Source organism: Prionailurus bengalensis, chromosome C1 (assembly GCF_016509475.1).
Source record: "Prionailurus bengalensis isolate Pbe53 chromosome C1, Fcat_Pben_1.1_paternal_pri, whole genome shotgun sequence".
NCBI classification, from domain to species: domain Eukaryota; kingdom Metazoa; phylum Chordata; class Mammalia; order Carnivora; family Felidae; genus Prionailurus; species Prionailurus bengalensis.
The window spans coordinates 150,573,010-150,600,610 of record NC_057345.1 but is presented as its reverse complement, the minus strand read 5'-3'; the positions used below and the strand labels follow the sequence as shown (position 1 = coordinate 150,600,610).

At 40.1% G+C, this 27,601-nt stretch overlaps 1 protein-coding gene across 18 annotated transcripts in view; it reads left to right on the top strand.

Moving 5' to 3' along the window:
* RBMS1 (RNA binding motif single stranded interacting protein 1) overlaps window positions 1-27,601 on the top strand; it is a 220,445-nt gene that overhangs the window by 151,040 nt on the left and 41,804 nt on the right. For all 18 annotated transcript variants that reach the window (XM_043576868.1, XM_043576877.1, XM_043576881.1 and 15 more), the window contains exon 3: window positions 25,535-25,593. In XM_043576868.1, coding sequence (XP_043432803.1) covers window positions 25,535-25,593 — 59 coding nt within the window. The remainder of the gene's footprint in view (window positions 1-25,534; window positions 25,594-27,601) is intronic.

Sequence of the window (27,601 nt, the reverse complement as noted above, 5' to 3'; positions counted from 1 at the left end):
GTCAAATAATGCCAGGTTGGGTTTTCTTACTTTGCATTTACACATTTCGAATCTTACTTACACATTTTGCATCTTTTAGTAGCTGCAAGGGGCACTAGTGGTGTCTCTTTAGATGTTTAAACATATATAGAAACCTATGTCTCGGGTGATTTTTTATTGAGATATAATTGACTATTAGTTTTAGGCGTACAACATAAAGATTTGATATATGTATATATTGTGAAATGATCACCACCAGAAGTCTAATTAATATCACCACACGTAGTTCATTTTTTTTCTTATGATGAGAATTTTTAGGATCTACTTTCTTAGCAACTTTCAAATATACTTTATCTTAAAACTGGAAGTTTGTACCTTTCAATCTCTCAGAAGAGAATTTGCCTCCCAAAGAACAGCAAGGCATGATACTATGCCAACCATGAGTAGACGTCATTTTCTTCAAGGACAAGGGGTCAGATATTTAAGACAAATTTCTGTAAATGACAGTAATAAGGCAGCTGCTCAGAACCAGGGCATCTTTAATTAGCCCTTTGAATAACACGTTACTGTCACTAGATTTCACAGGCAGTTCTGCTAGGTTTTGAGATCAAACATAAGGTTGTGAAATGAAACTCATATATCATTGCTAGATTGAACAAGGGTTTAAGGAAGTTCTTGCCAGGTTTACTGAACTTTTCTTTTGGAGAGTAAATTTTTTATTGAGTTTTCTCAATCTTACTAGTGGACCACATTATATATTTCAATTTAGTTGTAAATGTTTGAAAAGACATACATTGGAGGTGAAATTCCAGCTTTAGATCTTGCTCACATTTCATTTATCCACTCAAATATTTATTGTGAAATTTGGAATGGAAGGGAAATTGAGGTCTGAGATAAAATTATTTGGTCATTTTAATGTACTCTGATGGTTCAATTTAAAACAGAAAACAGGATGGGCGCCTGGGTGGCGCAGTCGGTTAAGCGTCCGACTTCAGCCAGGTCACGATCTCGCGGTCCATGAGTTCGAGCCCCGCGTCAGGCTCTGGGCTGACGGCTCAGAGCCTGGAGCCTGTTTCTGATTCTGTGTCTCCCTCTCTCTCTGACCCTCCCCCGTTCATGCTCTGTCTCTCTCTGTCCCAAAAGTAAATAAACGTTTAAAAAAAATTTTTTTTTAAATAAAACAGAAAACAGGGACGCCTCGGGGGCTCAGTCAGTTAAGCATCCGACTTCCCGCTCAGGTCAAGATCTCATTGGTTCATCGTTCAAGCCCTGCGTTGGTCTCTGTGCTGACAGCTCGAAGCCTGGAGCCTGCTTCGGATTCTGTGTTTCCCTCTCTCTGCCCCTCCCCACTCATGCTGGCTGTCTCTCTCTCTCTCCGTCTCCCTCAAAAATAAATCAACATTTAAAAAATGTTTTAAAAATAAAAACAAAACAGAAAACAGTTGGTACTCTAGCTCAGCTGTCTTATCCCCTCTTCATTTAGGGATGTCCATCTCTAGGTCTCCCCAAGAACAGGGAGAATATTCTCAGGTGTTATCTAATTGATGTGTCTGTTTTTGTGGCAATGTAAGTAGATTTATGGTTTGTTTTTCCAGTTCTGATTTCTCTCTGGACTGTTAACCCTCCCCACCTCATGGTGAACATGAGATTCCCCTGCCCCTTGTCGGCTGTCAGAAGGGAGACTTTCTATTCTTGACAGTGGTACCAGGCTGTGAGCTTCAGTGTCAGCACTAGTTCTCAGGGCTCAGTGCCGAGTGGAAGGAAGGTAATCACGGGGCTGAAGAAATCAGTAAAAGGATGTTTATCACAGTACTATTTATTTATTTATTTATTTATTTATTTATTTATTTTTAAAATTTTTTTTCAACGTTTTTTATTTATTTTTGGGACAGAGAGAGACAGAGCATGAACGGAGGAGGGGCAGAGAGAGAGGGAGACACAGAATCGGAAACAGGCTCCAGGCTCTGAGCCATCAGCCCAGAGCCCGACGCGGGGCTCGAACTCCCGGACCGCGAGATCGTGACCTGGCTGAAGTCGGACGCTTAACCGACTGTGCCACCCAGGCGCCCCTATCACAGTACTATTTATAGTATTAAAAAATTGGGAACAAATTAAATGTTCAGAAATAATGAATTCATAGTGTGCCCATTAAAACATGTTAGAATCATTACACATCTTTTTTCTGAAAAATACTTAATGACATGCAAAAAATTCTCACAGTGTATTACGTGAAAAAGATTGAATACTTCTATGTTCGACATGACCCTGATTTTGTTAACAATTTTTACTTGTCTACTCAAATGTGTACTTTTTTTAAGTCTAAGAAAATCAATGTTTCCCACTTTATAAGAGCATCTGCCAGGTTTATAATCTTTTTAAAAAATGAACATTTCACAGAGAAATAGAAAAAATGAGAGTAAGCTATGAAAATGTCCTTATGTTCTTAATCATTGGATTAAGGGTCATCCTCTGTAATAGTTGGGTGCTTAAGTCAGCTTGAAGACATTGATCTTCCCTTAGACTTCCAGCAGTTTTTTAAAAACATCTATATATTCTGTATATTCACTGACAACACCTGTGAGTTATCCCAGTTTTCTAAAGGATTAAATTGGAAGTTTTTTTTTTACCTGTTCATCAAGGGATGGACACATACTCCTGGTTTTTGCAGCTCTGACCTTAAGGTTTTGGGAGGTTTTTTTCTGGATGGTGGCCAACAGTTTTGCCCATCTTTTGTAATTTGTAATTCAGAAAATTCTGGTTATCTACATTTCTTCATTATTGCGTTTGCATCTGCTTCACATGTTTTCCAGGAGTTGTTGATTTTTCACACTCTCCAGCCTCCTGTAATTTTTCATTGTTTCCTTTGAGATTCCCTTTCTTTCCTCCTTTTCCCCTAAGTACCTGGAGGTCAGCTGTGTTTCTTCTGTTACTAGATTACTCCTTGGTGACCCAAAAGCCAGTGTCAGACCTCTTGGGAGTATGTTTTCAGACATTCTTGCTTCCACTGTGTTCCACAGTCTCACATTCACCATAAGGACATAACCCAAAGATGTCCCTTTTTGAATCCTTCAGTGGAATTCAATATGAATTCCAGCAGAATTCAGCAGAATTCAATATGTCTTCAGATGATAATCTCACAACTATTTTAATATTTTGGCTAATGTTCTTTAATATTGATCCATTAATAAATTATAGCAGAGGTTTTTTAAGAACGGTATGGTTTAATATTTTCTCTCAAAAATAAGATCTGCTTATTAAAAAAATGAAAAACATGGGGCGCCTGGGTGGCGCAGTCGGTTAAGCGTCCGACTTCAACCAGGTCACGATCTCGCGGTCCGTGAGTTCGAGCCCCGCGTCGGGCTCTGGGCTGATGGCTCAGAGCCTGGAGCCTGTTTCCGATTCTGTGTCTCCCTCTCTCTCTGCCCCTCCCCCGTTCGTGCTCTGTCTCTCTCTGTCCCAAAAATAAATTAAAAAAAAAAGTTGAAAAAATAAATAAAGTGATCTTTTAAAAAAAAATAAAAAATGAAAAAATGAAAAACATACAAAAGTTTGAAGAAACTAAGAATCCAAAGTAATCTCATTGCTAAAGAGCCTCTCCTCATAGTTTACTGATTAATATTTAATCAGTATATTTAGGGGGCACCTGGGTGGCTCAGTTGGTTGAGTGTCCGACTTCGGCTCAGGTCATGATCTCACGGCTCTTGAGTTCCAGCCCCACGTTGGGCTCTGTGCTGACAGCTTGGAGCCTGGAGCCTGCTTTGGATTCTGTCTCCCCATCTCTGCCCCTCTCCCACTCATGCTTTCTCTGTCTCAAAAATAAATAAACGTTAAAAAATCTTTTAAAAAAAAGTTAAAATACACGTATTTAGTTAACCTAAACTGATTCATTAAGGTCTACACAACAGAGCACCAAATTTACCTGGGGAAGGAGAGGAGAAGGAGAAGGAATATGATTGAGAGATGGGAACCCAAACAGTACCCACCTCTAAAGGGCAGGGAAAGGACTTACATAGTGCTTTGAATATTATGAACATTTGATGAGCATTAATCATTGTCCATACAGACCAATTCAAGGACAGAATTTGTGCCTTTAAAATATATTTGTGTCGGAGCAGCTGGGTGGCTCAGTTGGTTGAACGTCTGACTTTGGTTCAGGTCACCATCTTGCAGTCCCTGGGTTCTAGCCCCACATCGGGCTTTGTGCTGACAGCTCAGAGCCTGGAGCCTGCTTCAGATTCTGTCTCCCTCTGTCTCTACCCTTCCCCCACTCACACTCTGTCTCTCAAAAATTAATAAAAGTTTTAAAAGAAGTTTTAAGAAGAAATAAAATATATTTCTGTGTAAGAAAATATATATACATGTATGTGTGTGTGTGTGTGTATATATATGTGTATATATATATATATATATATTTCTATGTAATAAGAAAACCCATAAACTAAAAACTAGTCTTTTACAGATGTTATACCTTATTACAGTTTACTTTAGTCACAAGGCTATTTCATATATATATATATGTATATATATTTAGTTGATCACACATATACACATGTGTAAAGATGTGTACATACACTTGAGCATATACATATACTTATTTTACTATTTTGGACACTTTACTGAAAACCTTGTTTTAAGCTAGTTCACGGTGCATAATAAATAAATCCTTGTGTTTCAGTTCCCAGCACTGTGGCAAAAATTAATTTACGAATATTGTTCCATTTTCGATTGTCACAAATAATTTTAGAGCATCAGCATAGCTTTGTTTCCAGCTACATCAGAAACAGGGAAAACAACAGGTAACAAAACCATTGTTACCATAAACTTCAAAAGCTCGAAATAATTTGTTTTCCTGGAATTTTATGTTGAATATTATTAGAGTAACTTGATCATTAATTTAGAGTTTATGCTCAGATTGTAATGTTGCTCATAATGAAAATAAACTTGTTTTCGTAGAACAGAATGAGATGTGTGACAGGCAAAGGAGAGAGAAGAAAAATAGCTACTTAGACAGTGGAGCACAGAACTTTTCTCCAGAGTCCGTACAGCTGGGTCTTGGCTTGTTCTTTAATGGCTCCTCCCCTGTAGCCGAGAGCACAGGGAAAGGGATGCGATTCGGCACAGACAAGCCAATTTCAGTCCTGGCTCCGTGTGTAATAGGTGGATGACCCTGGACAGGTTGCTTTTCCTTTCTGGCCTCCGTGTTCTCAGTCATAAAGGGGCGGGGGGCAGGGGTGGATTCAGTGAGTGATATGTGTAAAGTTCTTCCACCAGTGCTTCACACAGATAGGTCATGATGGAACAAGTACAGCCCCTTTCTTTCCTTTCCCTCTCCTGTTCTCTTCTAACTGGTGAGTGGTTATTGGGTATTTCTCTGTGTTCATTCTGTAGTCTGTGCCTTATGGCCGCTACCTTACCTTTTCACAGTTTAATGTTTTTTACATTAGTTCAACCACCGTTTATTGAGCACCTGTTATGCGACAGGCATTGTGGTAGATACAGGACATATAAATGAATAAGACATGCTTCCTGTCTTTAACAAGATTATAATATATATGAGAGAAAAAAGATAGATCACTAGATAGGTGGACTGATAGACAGCAGGATGCTCTGCCTGCTTTTCCAATGTAGGAGGACTATTGGGTTTGGTTAGGAGACAGTGAATTTGGCTTGAAGTGATTGTAGATTTTCATTTAAACCCTACTGAGATGGACAGTAGAATGTACAGTAATGTTTTTTTATAGCACACATGTAAAATTAAATAGAATATTCTATATTCTGTTATAATCAAATTATTGTAGCAAAAGAGGAATGAAAAAGTGTGTGATCAACAAGTTCCGGTTTTCCCATTTATACCATTAGATGGACTTTTTCAGAATCATTTATTATGCACCTTATAAACATTTGTAGAAAACATTTTTATGAAGTTCATCGTGTGTTTATTCATATACTAAGAACTCACTTCAGAAACTTTAATTTCCAGTGTATATCTTTAACAGCATTTTTACCTTTTGAAAATCTGGATTTCTGCTCCTTATCTCCTGCTTCACCTGTCCATCAGGAGGGGTTACCCCCATTTTACAACATTCAATAAGGATGGCATTCTTAGTGTTTATGCACCTACAGGAAATATGCAGCCTACATATTGAGTTCATTGCTGTGTCCAGAGCTTGCTACCCAGATCTGCTATTGTATGCATTGTTCCCAGGACTTTATGTACAACTGGGGACATTGCCACCTGTACAAAAAATACCTGGCCCCGGGGGTATGTGGGGCTAAACTCTGTCTCCCACTCAAGTCACAAAGTCCTGTGTGTAAGTGATTTCCTCCTCCAATAGAGAATATCTTTTTTTTTTTTTTTTTTTTTTGAATTGCATGAAAGGTGCTCTAGAGGCTAGTATCTGCCCTGGTTTTTCCCTGACATCGTGTGGTGTAGAATAAAGTTAAAATATGATACTTGAGACAAGTGCAGATCTCAGATATGCTGGCCAGTTGGCTTCAGATTTAGTCAGTTCCTTGTTTTTAGAAGTGATTAGACATGTGGGTGCCCCCAGATTTTTTTTCTTGAAATGAGGCTTCCCAAACAAATGTTTGAGATGGCATTCTGATGTGCAGCCCTGTTTCATATGTGTCGTTCATTTCATTTAAAGTATATGATTTAAGCTCATCCAAAGCCCCAAGAGTTGGGGATGGTGAAGGAAGAATTATAGAATGTTCTGCCATGTGTGTGTCATGAGACATAATTTATACTGTGAGAGTAAACGTAAGATCTTACCAAGTAAGTCAAAAGAAAAATCTTTCGGGATGTTTCAAGTATATCTTGTTGTTCAGACATTTGCAAAGATTAGCCCCCCCCCCCCAAAGTGAATGATTGGTATTTCCCTCACAGCCAAGTTTAGAAAAATCACTTGAAAGTACAAAAGTTAGATTATTGCCCTAATTTGTGCCCACTGTAGGCAGCTACCATAAGAAATCTAAAGTAGTAGTTGCCAGTTGCTGTAGCCGTGATTTAAATAGTGTCAGGCTACTATTTCCCATGGTGAGGGAAATGCTGAACTGCAGAAGAGACAGCAATACATAAACATCCAGATCTGTGCAAACAGCAGGATATCCACCAGCCACAGGCGTTTCCAGAGTGCTCGAAATGTGGCCAGTCCAAATGGAGACGTGCCGGAGGTGTCAAACGCACCCTGGATTTCAGACTTCGGAAAAATGTTAGACATCTCATTCTGATGTTTGACACAGATTACGTGTTGAAATAATATCTTCGATATGTTTGGTTAAGTAAAACGTTGAAAATAATTTCATATTTCTCTTTTTAGTGTGGTGACTACAAAATTTAAAGTTACATATGTGGGTCACATTTGTGGTTTGAATTCTGTTCCTATTGGATAGAGTTGGTTGAGGTATTTCAAGAGAAAACAAGGGAGGGATATTTGTATATGATTTCTTGACAGTCTATAGCTCAGGAAATACTGTATCTTGTTCCCTCTTTGCTTGGGGCAAAGTAACAAGGGTATTGTAACAAGGATATACAATATCATTGACTACATGGCTTTTCCATCCCAGGCTGTTCTGCAGTTTAATTAATATTTAGATTATTTATAATACTTCTATGTAATCTTTGCCACAGAATCTTTGTACCTACTCTCAATCTTTTCCATAAGAGAAATGGTTTTAAGCTTTGGCTCCAGAGTGCCCACTGCCCTGTGAGCATGGCCAGTTTGCTCTTAGCCAGAGGTGTGTGCCTTTCTGGCCATTTTGTCTGCAACCTGAGGGTCTTTACTTTGTTGTTGTTATCATCGTTGCTGATTTGAGAGAGAGTGTGTTTTATCTCTATTAGAAAAGGAAAAACAACCAAATTTTATACTCTGACATGAGCTGCCCAGTGTCAAATAAGAGGAAAGAATGACGGACAGCTTATCCAAACCCAGTTGGGATGGAGGCTTGAATTAATTTGTAGTCTGTGCAGAAGTACATCAGACTCAGTGACCATCCCAAATTATAGTTTTAATGAATGTCTGGTTCTCTTTGCCAGCAACGAAGCCACTAAGACATAAATAATTTAAAAATGCATGGAATACCTGTGGGATGAATCTTGTGGGAACTGATCCATACATGTGCCCTAGGAATGAAAAGAAGCCAAGAACAGTTAACATTACTTGTAGTTTTAGAAGTACATAATGAAGATCCTGGGGAGAAGAGTCCTCCTCGAGTGGGAAGTTTTTAATTGGCACGACTACATGGGATACGGTTACATCAGGATTGCAAGGCCAATTAGCTCAGAGTTTATGAAAATCCCTTCTGAGCCTTCTGCAGTTGAGGAGAGCAAATGACAAGAAACGCTGGACACCCCTTTGCTTTCCTTCTCTTCTTTTAGCAAGGGTAGGAGCTGGTTTATGTCAAGACCTTGATTGTCACTGTTGTCTCGAGCACATTAACGTTTTTCCCACACAACAGTGTGAACAGTTCCCTAGGAGGCTCCTGTCCTGCACCTGTCATGTGTCAGGTTTGCTGTGCGGATGTAACAGTAAGAGGCTCCACCAGTTGAGGGACTGGACACTCCTGGGTATTTGTGACACCTTTACTCTCCCTACTCCTCCACATTCTGACCAGAGCCCAGTGGTACTGCAGATCCTTATACCTTTGCATGTTTCCATTTAGTGATTGGTTTGATAATTTAAAAAATACGATTTAAAAAATATTTTCCCCCAAAATACTGTCCTGTGCACTCTTTCATCCCTTTTTCAGGTGACAGCTAGGTCCCGTGTCATTTCTCTTTGTTGAGAATAAACACCTGTGTCTAAAACATACTCTTTAGATTCTAAATGCCTTTTTCTTTCTATCTTCTGCACCGTGGGTTATGATAGATGTTAATCTTCATCATTTTGCTTTTTGTTATGTGATTAGCTGAAGAGCTTTGACCCTTTATTTTTTTATTATTTTTTTTTTTTTACTTTATCCCCCCCCCCCCCCATTTCAGGATAAAGTCTTAGGTATACATTAGAATTTTTTTTGTCTCCCCCAAATTATCTCCAGTCTCTACTAATAAAAGTAAACTTAAAACTTGTGCTTTCAACGTAGCCTAAAATGGTGACTTTTAAAGAGATGGATTTTGGCCTTAAATGTTTTGGTTTCATTTTCCTAAAGAAGAGGGTTGTGTTGCGTTATTTTCTTGGCCCAACACAATCTTCATGGCACTGGTCCAGTCTTGGCTGTAGTGACAAGCTCTTCCCATTTAGCCAAGTTTCCTTAAAGCACATTGTCACTGGAAGTGGCTATTCAATGAGTTCCAGGAAGAACCTGATTCAGACTCCTTTTTACTGAGCACTTACCAAATAACCTGACTTCCATTTCCAATTCATCTCTGCTGCAGTGCAGTGGAAAGATGACCCCCTTTCTTCCTCGGTCTTCGTTCCTTTCCTGTGTCCCGTTCAGGACTAATCTCCTTTGCCAGGTTGTCATGAGGCTTGGACAAGATATGTGTGTGAAAGTCCTTACAACATATCGAATGTGACAGCTCTTTACAAAGTTTATCATAGAAATCAAACACGTGCTATCGCTTCTCTCCTAGTTCTTAACTGCCCACTTGTCCGTTGCACACTTGGTAGACGTACCGATTCCCCATTTATTAGCTCATTTGCTTACTCAAGAGTAACTTGTTATCTGAGTAACATCTTATTCTCCTTCTCTGCAAAATCTCCTTAGGTAAAATGATGTCAGAGAAATGGAAATCTTCAGGTACTGCAGATAAATCCTCTCTGAGTAGTAATTCAAAGTAGTTGTTCTCATTGAAAAGGATGAAAATATTTATAGAACTGAGTGTTAAAAATTATCATCCTTGCCGAACACAAATGTGGGCAGCTCATTACACATGTGACTAGAGCAGGTCCCGACCCCTCAAGTTTTCATCTATTTAAAACCAATGCACTCTGTCTCTGTTTTCTTTAAGGCGCACCATTCAAGGTTCATGTGCAGGAGTTTCATGGTTTCACATGTCTCTGTAGTATTTGTTGGTTTTAAAAAATGCTGGTTTGTTATTATCTTCTGAATTTCCATTGCAACTTTTCTCTGATTTCTATAATTGGGTATCTCTTTGTGTTGTACGCTCAGCCACCAGAAGGAAATGTAATTTTTCATTTACTGGACCGAAAAGTGCTTATTTCCTTCCCCCCACCCACCCCCTTCTTCACTTGCCCTTCATTCCTGTCGCGTTGCTTCTGAAAATGAAGTGTATGGTTTGGAAACCCTTTGAAGTGTGAGGGCTTGGAGACAGATCTAGAAAGCAAGCTGCAGCTTAAAGACATTCCCTGATTTCTTTGGGAGTTAGAGTGTTGTAGTAGAAACGTTCAAGGTCATGGAGCAATTGTGTGCCCAGTGTAGGTCCGGGTGTTAAGGGGACAGTTATCACCTTCGTCAGATACAGTTTGGAACAGATACTGTCCTGGTGGGGACCGACCCAGGTAAAAGAAAAACAAATACTTTGTTAAGCTGAGCTCTGAACAGTTAAGTACTGAGAAAGGGTACTTCACTTTTACTTAACACTTTGTATTTTATTTTCTCTGCATTCTAAAACAGTCCCATGTTTCTTACAAGAGAGTGGGAATTATCATTATTAGGATCATCCTATAGATTGAATGTTATGTGTATTTTTCCAGTAAGCACAGGAGATAATCATGTCGTATCCCTACGTTTTGCTTTCAACTCAAGCTCAAAGAAAGGCCACGTCTCCTCCCCCCACCCCCATCTCCACCCACTAGGGCCTGGGATGGCATCTGGGGTAAGTGAACTTTACATTCACCTGAAAAGAACTGTGTGCGTGCGTGCATATATGTACGTGTTTATATATGTAAGACTGTTACGTAGTGAGACTTTCTGGTGATTTCCTTTGACTCCCTGTCTTCAGTAACTTTCTAGTATCACTAGGATTTGGGCTCTCTTATGAAGATCCTCTCCTAGCAGATTCTACAGGGCCTTTCTAAAGATACAGGACATAATACAACATTTACATTCGGAACCTGTTTTACCTTGACAGTTGAAGCATTCAAGGTTAAGTAAGCCCTGAACAAAGCAGGAAGTCGGGAGTGAGGGTTGTGCTCTGCTAATTCAGCAGGATAATTCAGGAAGTATAAGGAGGCATCATTGCTGGTAATAGTACCCACTTCAGCTGAATCCTGGAGAAAACAGGAGAGAGGGAAGCTAACCATAGGCCTTCTCCCCATTGTCTCATTTTTTCCCACAGGTATATCTTTATTGGGGGCATGGTAAATTCCTGTATAATTTTACAGAGTTTTATTGGGCTGTTTTTGTCCCAGTTTATAACTTAAAATGAGTGGAATGCTGTGAACTGTGGGTTTTTTAAAAGATGTTTTTGCCATTATTCTTATTGACATTAATTTTCTTAGTCATCCAGATGGGTCCCTTTTTCAAAGCAGAGATACCAACCTCCTGCTCACCAACCCAGCATGTTTTAGTGGTTCCCCAGGTTTTTGAATTTTTAAAAAAAATGTTTATGTTTTTATATGGAGAGAGGGAGAGCGGGGGAGGGGCAGAGACAGGGAGAGAGAGAATTCCAAGTAAGCTCTACGCTGTCAGCACAGAGCCCAATACAGGGCTCAGTCTACGGATCTTGAGCTTATGACCTGAGCCAAAATCAAGAATCGGATGCTTAACTGACTGAGCTACCCAGATGCCCCAGGTTTTGGATTTTAAGGGCCAGTATACTAAACAAAAGTAATTAAGGTTAGAGAGCCAGTACAGAGTTAAGATTATATTTTGTCAAAAAGGACACAAACTGAAATAACCACCACTCTTCACCACTACTTCCTAAAAAGAAAGGCCATTTTAAAACTAATCTTAGAATAGGGGCGCCTGGGTGGCGCAGTCGGTTAAGCGTCCGACTTCAGCCAGGTCACGATCTCGCGGTCTGCGAGTTCGAGCCCCACGTCAGGCTCTGGGCTGATGGCTCAGAGCCTGGAGCCTGTTTCCGATTCTGTGTCTCCCTCTCTCTCTGCCCCTCCTCCGTTCATGCTCTGTCTCTCTCTGTCCCAAAAATAAATAAACGTTGAAAAAAAAATTTTTTTTAAACTAATCTTAGAATAAATTTAACTTTTGGAAGAATTCACTGCACTTATTTTTCTGTTGAGTGCTGGTGATCCTTTCTTCCTAGGTCAGTTTTTGTGAGATCCTTCTCTGCTTCACCACTGCTAGTGGTGGCAACTCTCTACGTCGTGTTTAGAAAGGCCTTTATATATATATATATATAGTCTCCCTTTCCAGGCAAGCATCTGTAAGGCTCTCAGCTGTGCCTGCCTCAGAGGCTGTGATTTCTGGACTTGTCTATTGTGCTCATTCTCTTCCGAAAAGCGCCCAGACTGGGGAAGAGGAGAGGTTTAGAACAAATACGTTCGATGTAGAAAGCAGGCTCTTGTTCCTCGTTTATTTATTCCTCCACTCCTTTCTTCTGAATTTTGACTGCTGACTATTCTGGTGCCTGATACACAAAGGAAAGCAGTTGAAAGGTACCCATCTAACGAGGACGCAGACACACCGGCCGTGCGGCAGCTTGTTGACTGCCGCACAAGATGCACTGAGGACACGCTGCCATGGACGTAGTGCAGACAGAGCACTCCACTTCATGGGGGGCGGGGGGGGGGGGTGCGGAGAGGGGCGGTCAGAAAGCCTTGCTGCCCGAGAACACCATGAAACTGAGTCTTGCAGAATGACACTAAAGTTCCCCGAGAGAAGTAATAGCTTAAAGGTCAGGAAATTAAGACCGAGCAGGGCAGGCACAGCAACGTGTATAGCGATAGGCAAGCTTGAGTTTTAGGAGTTTGCTTGGGCTGCTCTTACAAAGTACCACTAACTGGGTGGCTTTATAAGAACAAAACTATTGTTTCACAGTTCTAGAGGCCAGAAGTCCAAAATTAAGGTGTCAGCAGAGCTGTGTTGCCTCCGAATCCTATAGGGGAGAACTCCTCCTTGCCTCATCCTAGCTTCCAGTGGCTTGCCACCAATCCTTAGTATTCCTGGCTTGTAGCTCAGTTCCCCACCTGTCATCATACAGCATCTCTCTATGTCTCTGTATCCAAATTTCCCTCTTATAAGGACACCTGTCACATTGGATGAGGGCCTGCCCTAATAATGACCTCCTCTTAACTTGATTATATCTGCAGAGGCCCTATTTCCAAGTAAGATCACATTCATAGGTACTGGAACCTAAGACATCTTATGGGGCACACAATTTAACCCATAATGGTGGATTTTGGGGATTGGTGAGCAAAGAGACCCAAAAACATAATTTATCATTATGATCAGGATCATGTATTTTTCTTAGTGCAACGTAAGTCTGTTTTATTCAGAGAACTTGAACTTGTTTGTTCCTAATCAAAAAATCATGTATTTTCACATGAATATGTTGAACCATTACCTAAATTTATACAGTTGATTCCCCCCACCCCCGCCCCCAGAATAAGTCATATACAAATGACTTACTTTTCTCTGTTAAATATTATAGTGTTGGCTTTGGCCAAGGATTTATTCTAGCCTGTTGAAACAGTTTCAAAGTATTAATTTTGACAGCTTACATCCACCATCCTCCCCTGCCAGCTTTGGAACATGTATATATGTAATTAGCATGCTATTAGTTACCTGATTTATGTAGTTGCTTACGCGTTGAGAAAGTGCTGCCAGGAACAGAGCCGTGTGGCACAGCACTAGAGCCTTCCCTCCATGCTGCGATCACTGACCAACAGAGTTCAGCCCAGACACCTGTTTAACCCTTTACATACCCACTCATCCAGACCAAACTTGTCTTCCCAGGTGTCTCATCTAGTTCCATGAGCAAATAATGATTTTTATTTAGCTCAAATAAAAATACGCTGTGTGGCATTCCCAAGCAGCTCTTTCTTCCTTAGCACCAACCCCCCCCCCCCCCCCCCAAAACAGAAAGAACAAAACTTGAATGTGTATGGTTTGCTCTTCAGGACTTCACTCGTATTTGTTCTTTTCACAAGTCTCTCTAACCTTCTGTTTACCAATCCACTCTGGAATTTTGCTTCAGATCAGTATTAGCCTTCATTTCTTGAATCTAGTTTTTTGTTATTTTAGAGAATCTGAATGGCATTTTCACTTTCCATTAGTACCTCTCTTATTGTGCAAGATTTCTCAAAACAACCAAGATGGGAAAATTATTACAAAGTCATGTAAACAGTCCTAGCCTTCATTCACAGCCCCCTTACTCGCAAAGGAGAATGAGAACATCTTCTGGAAAATGAAGTGAATTCAGCCATCTTGAGAGTGAGGTATAGCCCTTTCATTTGGGATATGGTAATTGCGTGAAACTGATTCTGAAGTAATTTACAGCATTTGGTTCTCCTTAGTTCCATTCTTTTACATACAGATGATTCCCCTCTGATTTTCTTAAATGTTAAGACTATAAACTTTCAGAACCACACTGCTCTGGCTCTGGAATGACTGCTTATCTTCAGCTACAGTGTCTAAGGAAGGTTTGCTCAGAGGCAAACCAGTAGGAAACCCACGTGGGAGAAACCAACATTCCTTTTCCATCAGATCCACTCAGAGCCGTGACCATGGTCACAAGTGCCCCTTGAATGAAATATCTGAGTTTAGGAACATCAACTGTGCTGGCAGATTACATTAGCATTCTCTTGCTTATACTGTCCAAGTGTATATACCAGTGATGCATTTATACTGTGTCCCCAGATTTCTTAGAGCTAAAAATGAGTAGAAGAGATATCATTTCCCTTTTCAGTCTGTTCTCCAGACTGGCTTTTCAAGGTCCTGGGGCAGTCAAGACATCTTACTTTAGTAAAGGATGGACCTACTGCATTTGAAAATCAATACGCTGGTGCTGTGTTTTGGATCAAAGCCAACACTAGTGTTTGGTCTAGGAAATGTCCAATTTGACTCTTGCCTCTTTTGGCTTGTATCAGAATCAAAAGAAATTTCTAGGTAATTTGCACACTCTGTTTTAATAGTTTCAGATAACTCTCTGTTTTGCTTCAGAGAGCATTGTTTACTTTTAGTCTCTGTCACGCTTTTCTTGTTTTGAATGAAGCAGTTTGAATTAATGAAAACATTAATATGTTTTTCAGTGTTGCAGTTTAATGCATTCAGTTTCTGCAGATTCTGACATAGTTCTTTGGTACTGTGTGTGTGTGTGTGTGTGTGTGTGTCCGAAAGATTTCTAGTTTTGACTTCTCTTTATAAGAGCAACAAATTTAGAGATACATGAGAAACAATCTAGGAACAAAAATTCTGTTAGTTTTTTGGGTCTTTCCCCCTGCTAACATTTTACAGTTCTCTTCTTGGTACTAATTTTTACTTCGTGTTGAACTGTTAAATTACCTTGCTTCCCTCCTTGGTGTTCTTATAAGCTAAATTGGAATAAAATACAAGGCAGTGTTCATTTTCCAAGGCAAAATGTAATATTTCCCTTCTCCCTACTACTGCCAACCTCCTTCAGTTCCCTACACCAAACACTTTCAGGGGAAAAAAAATTCATATTACATGTTTATGTTTCACATATTCAGCCAGTATATATTGAGTGGCTACATTATGCAAATGACTGTACTGAAAAGTCAGGATAAAAAGTGGTAGGTCTACATTTTCTCAACATTTGCAAACCCAGGATCATGTCGAAATTAAGGTAAGGAGGTAGTCTAGCTTAGTGCTATCAAGTGGTAAGAATTAGAAGTGCCATTATTTGGAGTGTGTTGGGAGAAGAGGACAACATTTATTAGTTATTGAGTATGTATTCTGTGTCAAGCACTGTGCCAGCCCCTTAGCAGTGGTCCTGTGAGGTTAGATGTTACCATTCTGCTTTATGGGTAGGATTACTGAGGCCAGACAACTGCTACACCAGAGTCCCCGAGCTGGTCATTGACCAAAGGATCCCTTGAGCATAGACCTCTCTGGCTGCAAATCTGTCTACTTTCTAGTATAATACTGTCTTCGTTACGATACAGTAACGTGAAGTCAACATGAAGGTGACATTGTCAAAGCAAAGAAAATACATTCCGGGTTTTGATGGGAGAGGAAGAGAGTTTTTAAAATGCTCTGTCAGGGGCGCCTGGGTGGCGCAGTCGGTTAAGCGTCCGACTTCAGCCAGGTCACGATCTCGCGGTCTGTGAGTTCGAGCCCCGCGTCAGGCTCTGGGCTGATGGCTCAGAGCCTGGAGCCTGTTTCCGATTCTGTGTCTCCCTCTCTCTCTGCCCCTCCCCCGTTCATGCTCTGTCTCTCTCTGTCCCAAAAATAAATAAACGTTGAAAAAAAAAAAATTTTAAAATGCTCTGTCATTGTCAGTGCATAAATTCAGTTCAGAAATAAAAGACCACTTTCTACAACCAAGCTGTCTTTGTTTTAAAAGTTAGACAATAATCAGTGTTTCAGACTAATAGATAATCTCTATTTTACATGTAAAATTCTGGTTTCCGTTTTCAGGGAGTATTATTTTCCTCTGACATATTAGTATTGGGAGCGCTAACGTAGGTCTGTGACTGCATCCCTAAGTGCTGTAGTACAGTGACTTGTGGCAAAAATTCTGTCATAAGATAATGTAAATGACACTTTGCATGCTGTGTGCTCTTAAAAGACCATAAAATAGTCTAAAGCTACTTTACCTTGATTGCAGATCATAACAGATTTGATATTAAACTACAATAGCAAATCCATGTAATAAATCAAATGCTTTATAGTGTGCCTTTTATTTAGAAGTGTAATTTTTTCATAGAATATGGCAAAAATGCATCTTAGCCATTTCTAATGAGGTAGTTTTAATGTCCATTCTCTATGACTTACTTAGTTCAAGCCATATATGCAATAAACAGACTGAACTGGTTACTTTTGTGTAGCAATTATAATAGATGAGCTGTGCCACCCAGGAATGTTGAAAAGGCAGATGAGCAGGCATGGCTCTAAATTTAGTCAGAAGAGGTTATAAACCTCAAAAACTGGGTACAAATAGCCAATTTTATTTGTATTCCTGAAGGGCATGTTTATGTTAACATGTTAGTGTTACGAAAAATCAAATCCTCAGGTGTATATATTTTCTCTTGAAAAATGTGACGCTTTGTTCCAGAGCTTCTGTAATTTATTCTCCACCAGCGCCTGTGCCATGACAGAACCAGAGTAGAGGAGGGATAGACTGCCCAAGGACAGTCAGAGCTTCTGCCAGATCATGTCTCCTCAAGCTCTAGGTCTGGGACAGGGTCTGGAACCCTTTGTCCTTTCCAGGACAGTGTGGAAAAGTGAGCTGCAGTGGCTCCTTTTCTCCCTCTTCTCTGCATTCACAGAAACAAGCCACCGGCTTTCCATAGCACAGACACCATGGATTATTTTTCTCAGCTGTCAAGTTAAGCATTTAAGGCTAGTTCACAAAAGTCCTCTGTCTTAAAACTTTTCTGTCCTTTGGAACCTTTCCAGTCATCTCCTAGCTGCTCTGATCCCTCCATTTTAATTTCTTGAACGTGAGTGTTATTGCTTGAGTACCAAGAACAAAAACAAAAATAATAAAATGTGGCATCTCTCTGCTGATCCTAGCCATAAGATTTTCATTAATCTTACTAAACTCTTGCTTTCGTCATATCACTGTGCAGTTGCAACACCTCCAGCCTTGTCCTGTTCCTTGACTCCTTTTCCTGGAACTCCAGGCCCTCTAGGACCTTTGCACACTTAGCGTCCCTTGCTCCTCCAACACGGTTTGCATTAGACAGGTTCTTCTGTTTATTGAATTTCTGCTTTCCCCAAAGTCTTTCTTCATGAACTTGACCTTTATCCTTTGTTTTATGCCTCCTTGATTTAGCATTCATCAGACAACATCTCAAGTTCTCTTAGTTCTTTTTTAATATTAAAGATTCCCTAACATTCCCCCAACAGAGTGCCCCCCCCTTTGATGACAAGAATGGCATTGTGTATATTCTTCATAGGCCTTATATGGTGAAGGGCATGCCAAAGACATGCTGTGTGGGTTGGTTTCTTGGTCTGATCCCTTTCTTGACTGTTCTTGTCTTTCCTGTGTTCCGTTCACCTTCAGCACCAGGTTTGTTCCTGACCTTTAGGGCTGTAGCAGCTTTCCCTTGCCAAGCATTTTACCTCCTTCAAACTCTGGCTCCAATTTCAGCTGCATAAGATGGGGGAGATTTCTGTTCTGTCCCATGTGCCAGAAATCATTTATCCACAAAGGCACACCCAGCCTTTGTTACACCCAAGTAACAGGGACCGTTAAGGCAAAACAACTGAAATGAAAAGTAGAATAACTTTCTATACCTTTTGTATTTTTAGATCTTAGAAGAGTCTTGCAGAAACATTTAAAATCTTCAGTGCTGGGGCATCTGGGTGGCTCAGTCAGTTGAGCATCTGACTCTTGATTTCAATTCAGGTCATGATCTCACAGTTTGTGAGTTCAAGCCTTGCTTTGGGCTCCTCACTGACAGTGCAGAGCCTGCTTGGGATTCTCCCTCTCTCTCTGTTTGCTCCCCCCACTCCCCACCACTTGCACTCTCTCTCAAAAATAAATAAATAAACTTTAAAATAAAATCTTCAGTGCTAAAAAGGTAAAGTCTTATAAAATTTGCTTGATATTGGTTGCCTAATTTTAAAATGTAAAATGTCGGGGCGCCTGGGTGGCGCAGTCGGTTAAGCGTCCGACTTCAGCCAGGTCACGATCTCGCGGTCCGTGAGTTCGAGCCCCGCGTCGGGCTCTGGGCTGATGGCTCAGAGCCTGGAGCCTGTTTCCGAGTCTGTGTCTCCCTCTCTCTCTGCCCCTTCCCCGTTCATGCTCTGTCTCTCTCTGTCCCAAAAATAAATAAACGTTGAAAAAAAAATTTTTTAAATGTAAAATGTCACATCTTCAAGTGCTTACCACTTCCTATACCAAGTAAATAAAGAAAACATAACCAGTTGAGTTATTCAAGATAGTGAGGATTCAGAATAACATGGATAACATATCCATGGAAATATATATATATACATATATATGTATACATATATGTATATGCATGTTACATACATATACATATATATATATATATTATGCATGTTACATATATATATATATATATATATTCATGGCTTTGTTATCCATGTTATTCTGAATCCTCACTGGAAAACTCCTACTTTTTTTATTTCATTCTCCAACAAACTGTTCTATTAGCAAAATGAGTGTTATCTAATACTTTTTTTCCTTCCTCTTTTCAACCCATTGTTAGAAGAGCTAAAACAAATTTTAGGAAATTCTCTTTTCCTGGGAGGGCACTGAAAAAGTAAAGCAGCGAAAAGAGCAAGGTAGAAAATAGCATATACAGTATGATCTCTGTGTGGGTGTGTTTGTGTGTGCATTGTTTTTCTTCTCCCCCAAAAGTCCAAAATGACAAGAGTTACGGCTTATAGTCCCAAATCCATTATTACCCAGTAAATACATGAATTATTCCTTTTAAGCTTTAAAGCCAGTCATGCCTCCTTTCCACTAATACATATGCTCTATTGGGCATTTTATTCCAAGCAGAACAGTGTTGTCTATTTTATCTCAGAAAGTGCAGTAACTCCCTTCTGAATGTTATCAGCATCTGTCCTGGAAACCTTTGCAGTTAGAGTCTGCCCTCATCCTCTCACTCATTTAGAGCCGTGCAGACTCAAGACGGGAATTGCTTTGAACCTATGGAACAGCCCATGGTTGGTAACCAGTTAATGCATCTGTCAGCATGGCTATCTGGAGCAAACTTCCTGTCTTCCATCTTTGCCACTTCCTGGCTGTGCTACCTTTACTAGGCCCGTGTTCTGCTCTCTAGTTTCACATCTACAAAGTGGGAAAAAGCCCTCACCTACTCCAAAGGTGGTTGTTAAGATTAAAATGACTTAAAACACTTAGAGTAGTGCCTGGCATAAAATAAAAGCTGGATAAATGTAAGCTGTTGCTTTTATTAGTCTCCTGAATTAACTCATTAGATCATATTGTCCAGTATTGATGTTGAACTGATAGCTGTATACTCATACGTCATTTCAGTTCCCTGTCCCTCCTTCTTGCTGATTATTGTCCTTTGCACAGGCACAGAATCTCACAGGATACATACTCAATCTGTCCTTCACTGGCAGTTCAGCTATTAAAACAAACAAAAACCATGGGGAGCCTGGGTGGCTCAGTTGGGTCAGCATCCAACTCTTGATTTCAGCTCAAGTTATGATCCTGAGATCAAGAGACCAAGCCCCACGTCAGGCTCTGCACTGGTAGTGCGGAGCCTGCTTGGTATCCTCTCTCTCCCTTTGCCCCTCTCCCTGCTCACTCGCATGCTCTCTCTTTCTGTCTCTATCTTAAAACTTTTAAAAATTTAAAAAATAAACAAAAGCCAATCACCTTCTATACATGAGCAGTATTCCACCTTCGTCAAAACAAAATATATTTTTTGTTCACATTGTAAGTGTATACTTTTTCTTCCTGTTTTTCACATACTCATTGCTTTTTCAGGTTTAATAATGATCCTAAAATATTTCAAAACAGACACTGCACATAACCCTGTGGTATCTTAAATAAATTTGCAACTGGAATGACCAATGTTAAAATAACTTATCAACCACTGTCGCCATCTGTTGGTGGTGGGTGGGTTGGACTCCACTTTCCAGAGCCTGGGCTTGTAACTTGGAATGTGATAAAAGCCATGAGTTCCCTAGTACAGGAGTTTGTGCACACACGTGTGTGTGTGTGTGTGTGTGTGTGTGTGTGTACACAGGTTGCACACGTGTGTGTTCCATATGTGCCCGCACGTTGGACAAAGTCTAAAGATAGGCACTAATGTGCTTTAACATTCCTACCCAGGACTTCTGGTGATACTAACATTTCAACCTACTTTTCTGTGTCTTCTAATTACAAGTATGCATTTCTGTTGTAATTAAGGTAAATTAATAAAAAGTTAGAGCTTAGGAGTGACTGATGGGGGCAGAGGAGAAAATGAAGTTTTATTTACTAAGTACAGACTGAAACTTACTGAGATGAAAGAAATTTAAAAGGAAATGGGGGAGAAATGTCTAAAGCTGTGATAGAAGCACAAGAAATGTTGGTAGATTATCAGCAGAAGGTTTTATCAGCCAAGTTCACTTGGGCCAATAGGTTGAAATGTGAGTCTTGTTATCCTCTCCCTTTGAAATTCTAATGATTCTGTAGTCACATCTCCTAATTACTCTTTATCCTTTTGCTTCCTCTGGAGTGGATTATCTACTCTTAGCAAAGAATATTATATTTTGGGTACCAGAGCTGTGGTCTGAGCCTTGTTACTTTGAATCGGGTGAAAACCCAGAGAATCTTCATATTCACATTTTTCCCATAAAAGTCTATGCTTTGCTCTCTTCTCCTTGGTGTTGTCAGAATATGAATTCTGCCAGTCAAGAGGCCTGTTTTTCCCAACATGTCCCTGTTAATTAATGAGTTTTTTTTTTTTTTTAAGTTTATTTACTGAGAGGGAGCAAGTGCATGCAGACTTGCAGTGGGAAGTGGGGAAGGGGCAGAAAGAGGGGAAGAAAGAATCCCAAGCAGGCTCCGTGCTGTCAGCGCAGAGGCTAAAGTGGGGCTCAAACTCACAAACCGTGAGATCATGACCTGAGCCAAAATCACCAGTCGCACACAAACAACTGAGCCACCCAGGCGCCCCAATTCATGATTTTTTTAAACAAAATGCATGTTGGAACAAGGGTAGGTGAATAGTTGCTTTAAGAATTTTTACACCTGGGCCCTGATGATCAACAATAGAATGAGACGAAATGTTAATCATCTATAACACCCCCATCCCTGGCCCCACGTTAGTAAACCTTATTGCAGATAGAACCAGTAGTGGGAAATGGTGACTGCTCTAAAGCCCTGCTGTACTTTTTCCTGTTTCTTGAGGTGCCATTTGATAGACGGTTCATCCCCATGTTCTAGATCCTTTCACCTGTCATCAGAACTACTTGTCCCGTTACTCCCTCCCCACAACATGCTGACTTCATCCCCCGCTGAGAAGCTACCTTAGCCAGGGCCTGAGTGATGGCAAGTGTGACATGTTCCAGCCTGGTGATTTTAATGAGGTACCTCTGACACTGTGGGAAGTGTAGGTGAGTGGATAGCCCCCAAAAGAAGACAGCTTATGAGAGGTAAACCCTGCTGCACCCCTCAGGTAACTCCATACGGGCAGTCCACTGATCCACTGCAGTGCCGGGAGACGATATGGAATACTAGCAGCACAGACTGAGTGGAAACTGTTTTCTGCCTGAGAGTCACAGTCTTTCAGGCTTAACCCACAAATCATGGTAAAAACCGCAGTAGAAAGCAAAACTGATACATTTTAGAAATATCTCTTCTCTCACACCCCCCCTCCCATCCCTCTTTCAGCCAGGAACCACATGTTTATTTCTTGTGTTTAACACAAACAGAAGCTCTGCTTTGGCTTGAAAAGTAAGTCTACTCCCACTTGATAAGAAGAGGTCTTTGCAGGTAAAATAAAATACAAAGAGGGCTTCTGCTTGGTTCCTCTCCTTTCATACCCTCAGTGTATAAAGGAAACTTGTTTCTCAAAATTATTTCATGAGTAAGTTGCAGTGAAAAGTGAAACACAATTCATTTAAGCTTTGGGGTTTTAGGTGAGATCTTAGGCTTAAAATTTACAGGAGCTTTCGTTTTCCCATTTGCAAAAATGGGAATAATAGCACCTACCTCCTAAGATTGTTGCAAAGTTAATTAAATGAGATCATGCATACAAAGTCCCTGGCACAGTGCCTAGAACATAAGTAGGAATTGAGTACATGTAATCCCTTTTCTGGTTTCTTACAAAATCACAACGGATTTGGATGAGGAGATTCGGGATGGGTTCATGGAAGAGAAAATGTTTGAACAGGTTCTTCAAGTTGAAGCATGGGTAGAATGGGATAATGGTGGGATGGATGGGAGAGACATGTTTAAAGTGATGTTTAAGGTAAATAAAAGCAGACAGGGTTGGAAGCACCAGATGCTGGAGGCAAGGTAAGAGCTATTATGTGTTTTTTGCTTGGGTCTAGACACAGTGAAGGGAAAGGATGAATATTAGAAACACATCAGAGACAAGTCAGAAGAGTTACTGACTGCCTGGACTCAGGAATGCCTGAGTTGATGGTGTCTGTAAGATCTCGAGCTTGAGGGGAGATTGGGAGTGAGATAGTGCTGTTGAATGAAAAAGACAGGGAAGATGTGTTTGTGGTTCTTTGGGGATGGGATTTAGAAAATATCAGGCATTAGGTGACATTGAATGAGATATTAAAGTATCTTAATTAATAACATACTAAGATATTTAAGTTGAAAGCGGAGGAGACAAAAACTAAAGTCGGCGGGGGGGGGGGGGGGGTGGGGGGTGGGAGGGTGGGGATAAAACAACAACAACAACAAACAACTCCAAAAGGAGACAGGCACCATCAGAGAAGATGTGTTAAACAACCCCATAGCACTGGATGGATTTCCTAGGCAAAGGAAGGGTTGAGATGACAGTACTTGGTTAAGGAGGGAGAAGAAGAGGCTGAATGGGCAAAGAAGAATGGAAAGAGTGCCCAGAGAAGTAGAACAAGATCTGGGGAGTCAATTCAGAGCAGAAGAGGTGTGGGTTTCATAGATGTGGAAGTGAGGAGTGACCTCAAAGTAGCAAAGAGACCAGAGAGAACAGAAACCCGAAGAGAGTGTGGCATGGATTGAGTTCCAGGGCTACCGGGAGCCTTTTCTTTTTTCCTACTTCCCACTCCTCTCTTTCCTTCCCATCATTAGTGTGGAGGGCAGGACCAGAAGGGTAGAAGGCCAGCCCCTGACCTTCCCTAAATTTCCTTTCTTCTGTGTGGTTTACAAAAGACCCTGAACTCCGTGACCTCAAGCAAAGTCTCTTAATCTCTGTGACTCTCAATCTCCTTATCCCAAATTGGAGCTGTACTAACTTTCTTCTTCCGTACTTTTGGAATGGTATGAGACAGGAATGCAGTCTAAAAATCTTTTCATCCAAAACTTGAGCAAAGGAGAGAGCACTGGTAAATATCAAGCATGTAAATAACCTACGTAGAGAAATGGTTGCTAAAATCACCTATTTTTTCTGATTAGCAGATTCTTTTTAATTATTACTTTTTTTTTTTTTTTTCCTGGTAAGCATAGTGACCTGTGTTAATGTTGTTATAAATACTCAAGAGTCTCTACAGGGAATTGAAGGTGTTTGTGCAGCATTATGCCTCTTGGATGTAATTGTCTTTTGAACCTTAAATTATCTTTACTTTCATGCCTAGTTAGTAATCATTTGATTACATGATTACACAGAGTAAAAATTAACTGAGGGAAAGAGGTGGCTCAAGCCATTTGTTTCTTCTTGATAAAAACATTTCAGCTTGTTCAATGCATAAACTAGAAATCTACAGTATCCAGAATGGTTTCAGGTGCTGCACAGATGCTTCATTTCCTAAGCTTTTAAGACTTTTTAGTCCTCAAGATCATGAGAAAACGTGAAATTTTAAAAGTAAAACATAGGAAAGTAAAATCTGAAAATTGACCATGTATAAATGAGGACACAGGTTTCAGATCATGAAGTAAGTTATGTGCATATCTGAGTCCCAATCATTTTTAAGAATTATTTTTCAAAGCGTTTTTTTTTTTTTTTTTCCCTTAGGGTTTTGAAGACAGACATAGATAGATGGCAGCACCTTACATTATGGTCTAGTCACTATAAAGGATATAGGATCAGTACATACATTTAAGCCATGCTGCCATTTCATCTTCAGTAGCAGTGCATTCAGGACTTTTTCCCTTCTTCCCCCAGTGTCTACTGTACATTAAGGAATTTGAACACATTTATACAAACCCTCATTAGTGTTCATTTCTTACACACACATGCATGTACACACACATTAGCGTGTATACTATATAGCTGTTACTGCTCCGTTAAAAGAGATATTAATGAATGTGTTAGTTATATATTTTTATAGATTTGTTTATATAGATATAAATAGCTATCAAAGTCTTAGGTAAAAAAAAGACCTGCACTAAATACACCATCAGGCATGTTAAACAAGGACATGCGTGCACGTGACGATGTGGAGCCATGCAGTGCTGTCTGCAAAACCAAAATGAATAGATATAATGCAGGCAGCTTTCCCCTCTTGTCAGTTTATAAAGTCTTTGTGGATCATAGTACCTCAGTAATTTTGTAGCCTTACATTTGGCTTTGTATTCACATAGTGTTACTAGAAGAAACTTTTTACAGAACTCATGTTCCTTTTTTTCTTTTCTTTTTTTTTTTTTTTTTTTTTTTTTTGGTCCAGAGGTTGTCAGGTAAGTACCTCTGATTCCTCAAAGTTCAACATCCAACTGTAATCCAAAGATTCAAATAGCAGACCTAGCCATTCCCCTTTTTAGTTTAGAGTTTAGAAGTCTCATTTTCTGTCCTCTAAGTATAGAACATTTTGTATCTTAAAGTTTGCAGATGTTTGAAAAGTATGTGTGTTCTCTGGACTTAGATGTTGACAAGTGTTCCTTGATTTTAACTTCTCCTTTTTTTTTTTCCTGTTTATCTTTTAGATATGGGAAAATAGTCTCCACGAAGGCAATTTTGGACAAGACAACGAACAAATGCAAAGGTATCTTCCCTTGGATGATAATCTACTAAATCCTAGCTTTAGGAAAATGATGGAATTTTAAACCTGATCTTTGGTTTCAGAACTACCTCCATTCTATTGAAAAGCAAGTCTTATGTGTCACCCAGTTCCCGTCTTGCACAATGTCAGCATATGCCTTTACATTTGTCCCTGGTCGAGTTTTGGCTGGAAACCCTAAGCAGTTAGCAGTTTGCCAGAATCGCAGATCGGACACCAGTGGAGCTAATGTGCAGGATACTGGTTGGCATTTAGCCGCTACTTTTAAAAGGGAAGTAAAGTTAGAAAATAGCTTTTCTTTCCTGAGCCCAAGGAGATTAGAGCTGCTTACTGAAGACCATTGGACTGCACTAAAGAACTGAAAAGATTACATATTGTGCAAATTGGCTCTATTAATTAGAATAGAGTAGTTTTAAGCAGTACTTAATTACATGTTTCAATACTCCCAATTGTTCTGTGCTGAATGCCTGTTGACAATATTGGCAGCGGGGAGGAGAGAACCATTTTCACTGACCAAATTGTAATAGGGAGGGGAGGTCATATCCCCCTTTGAAATATGCTGCTGCATTAATTTGATGCACTGACCTTCAGTTTTCCATGTAATTAGGATGAGCTCATCCAGCTCCATGAGCTGGAAGAGGAGGCGTCTACAGTAGGCAGTGCTGATGCTCCCCGGTTCTGACTTTTAATGATCCAGCATCTTAACAATGGGCATGTGATTTCTAGGAAAGGGGAAGAATGGAGTCAGCTGACTTTGAGTCGAACTACTGACCCCATGAATTGAAATAAGGTTGACAGGAATAGGCAGAGAAGGCAAATCTCCTCATTAATTAGACCCTACTTTTTCAAGTAGTGGTGATGGCTGTGGTTTAGCACCGTCAGAGAAAGGCAAAGAATGTAAATGAACCCTATGGTAAGGCCTCGCCTTAGAAGCCAGCCATTTCCTTTAATCTAGACGTGAAGTGGTTCATTGTATTTGACTCTTCTTCAAAGCTCCTAAATTTAAAGAAGCCATTGTGGCCAATATCTAAGCTCCTGTTGAAGCAACATAGCACATTAAGACAGTTTTGCCTGGGGACAGGGAATAAAGCATTGCTTTATGTAGAGAGGTACTCAATAAATAATTTTAAATGAATTAAACTAGAGGGAGTCAAATTGTAGACTGAACTGTTTACATTTAGTTGCCAAGGTTAGCGTCACTTCACATATTTGTAAATGATTTGGGAAAGCAGGACACAGAAAAAAAAATCTTTTAGTTGTATAAAGCAAAATGGGTTTTTGCAGGCATAAAACAGGAAGCTGATCTCAAACATTTGTTTCAAACTGAGAGAGAAATCGCAGTAGACCAGTGCTTTTATGGCTTTACCCTATCTTTCCTCCCATCCCCACCCCCCCAAAAAGAATCTTCCATGGCAGATCAGTGTGTTTAAAATTAGCAAAGCTGCCCCAGTTAAGGAAGGGTGAATTCCTCACTACGCCCCTGCACTGAAAATTCCTACGTATTATGCACTCTTCTCCAATGAGAACTTATTCCCTAGAAACCAAAATCCATAAAATGCTCAACATGGTATAGAAAAGGTATAAATAAAAAATACTCCTGCTAAATGTAAACTATTTTCATAATACAAAGCCTTAACAGTTGGAAAGTGTTCACAGGTAAGTGGAGAGAGTTGTGGTGCTTTTAGAATAAGAGAAGGAATAATTCGGAACTGATTTTCTATACGCCACATCTCCTAGAGACCTTCTCTTGAAGTGAATCGAAGGAGATACTGCTTTGTGTGAGGGCAATGACAGGAATCTTTTAGGGCTCTTTGTCTCACACAGACTCTCAGGAATAGATAGATGTCAGCATATGTGAGGGGTGGATAGGGAGTGAGGGGACCAAGGAAGCAAAATGGGTTTATAAAATCCTGGAAGTGAGAATGAGAGAGCTCCTGAAAAAAAAAGGAATTTTAGGACAGATGAGAAGAAATAACACAACATACCTCATGGT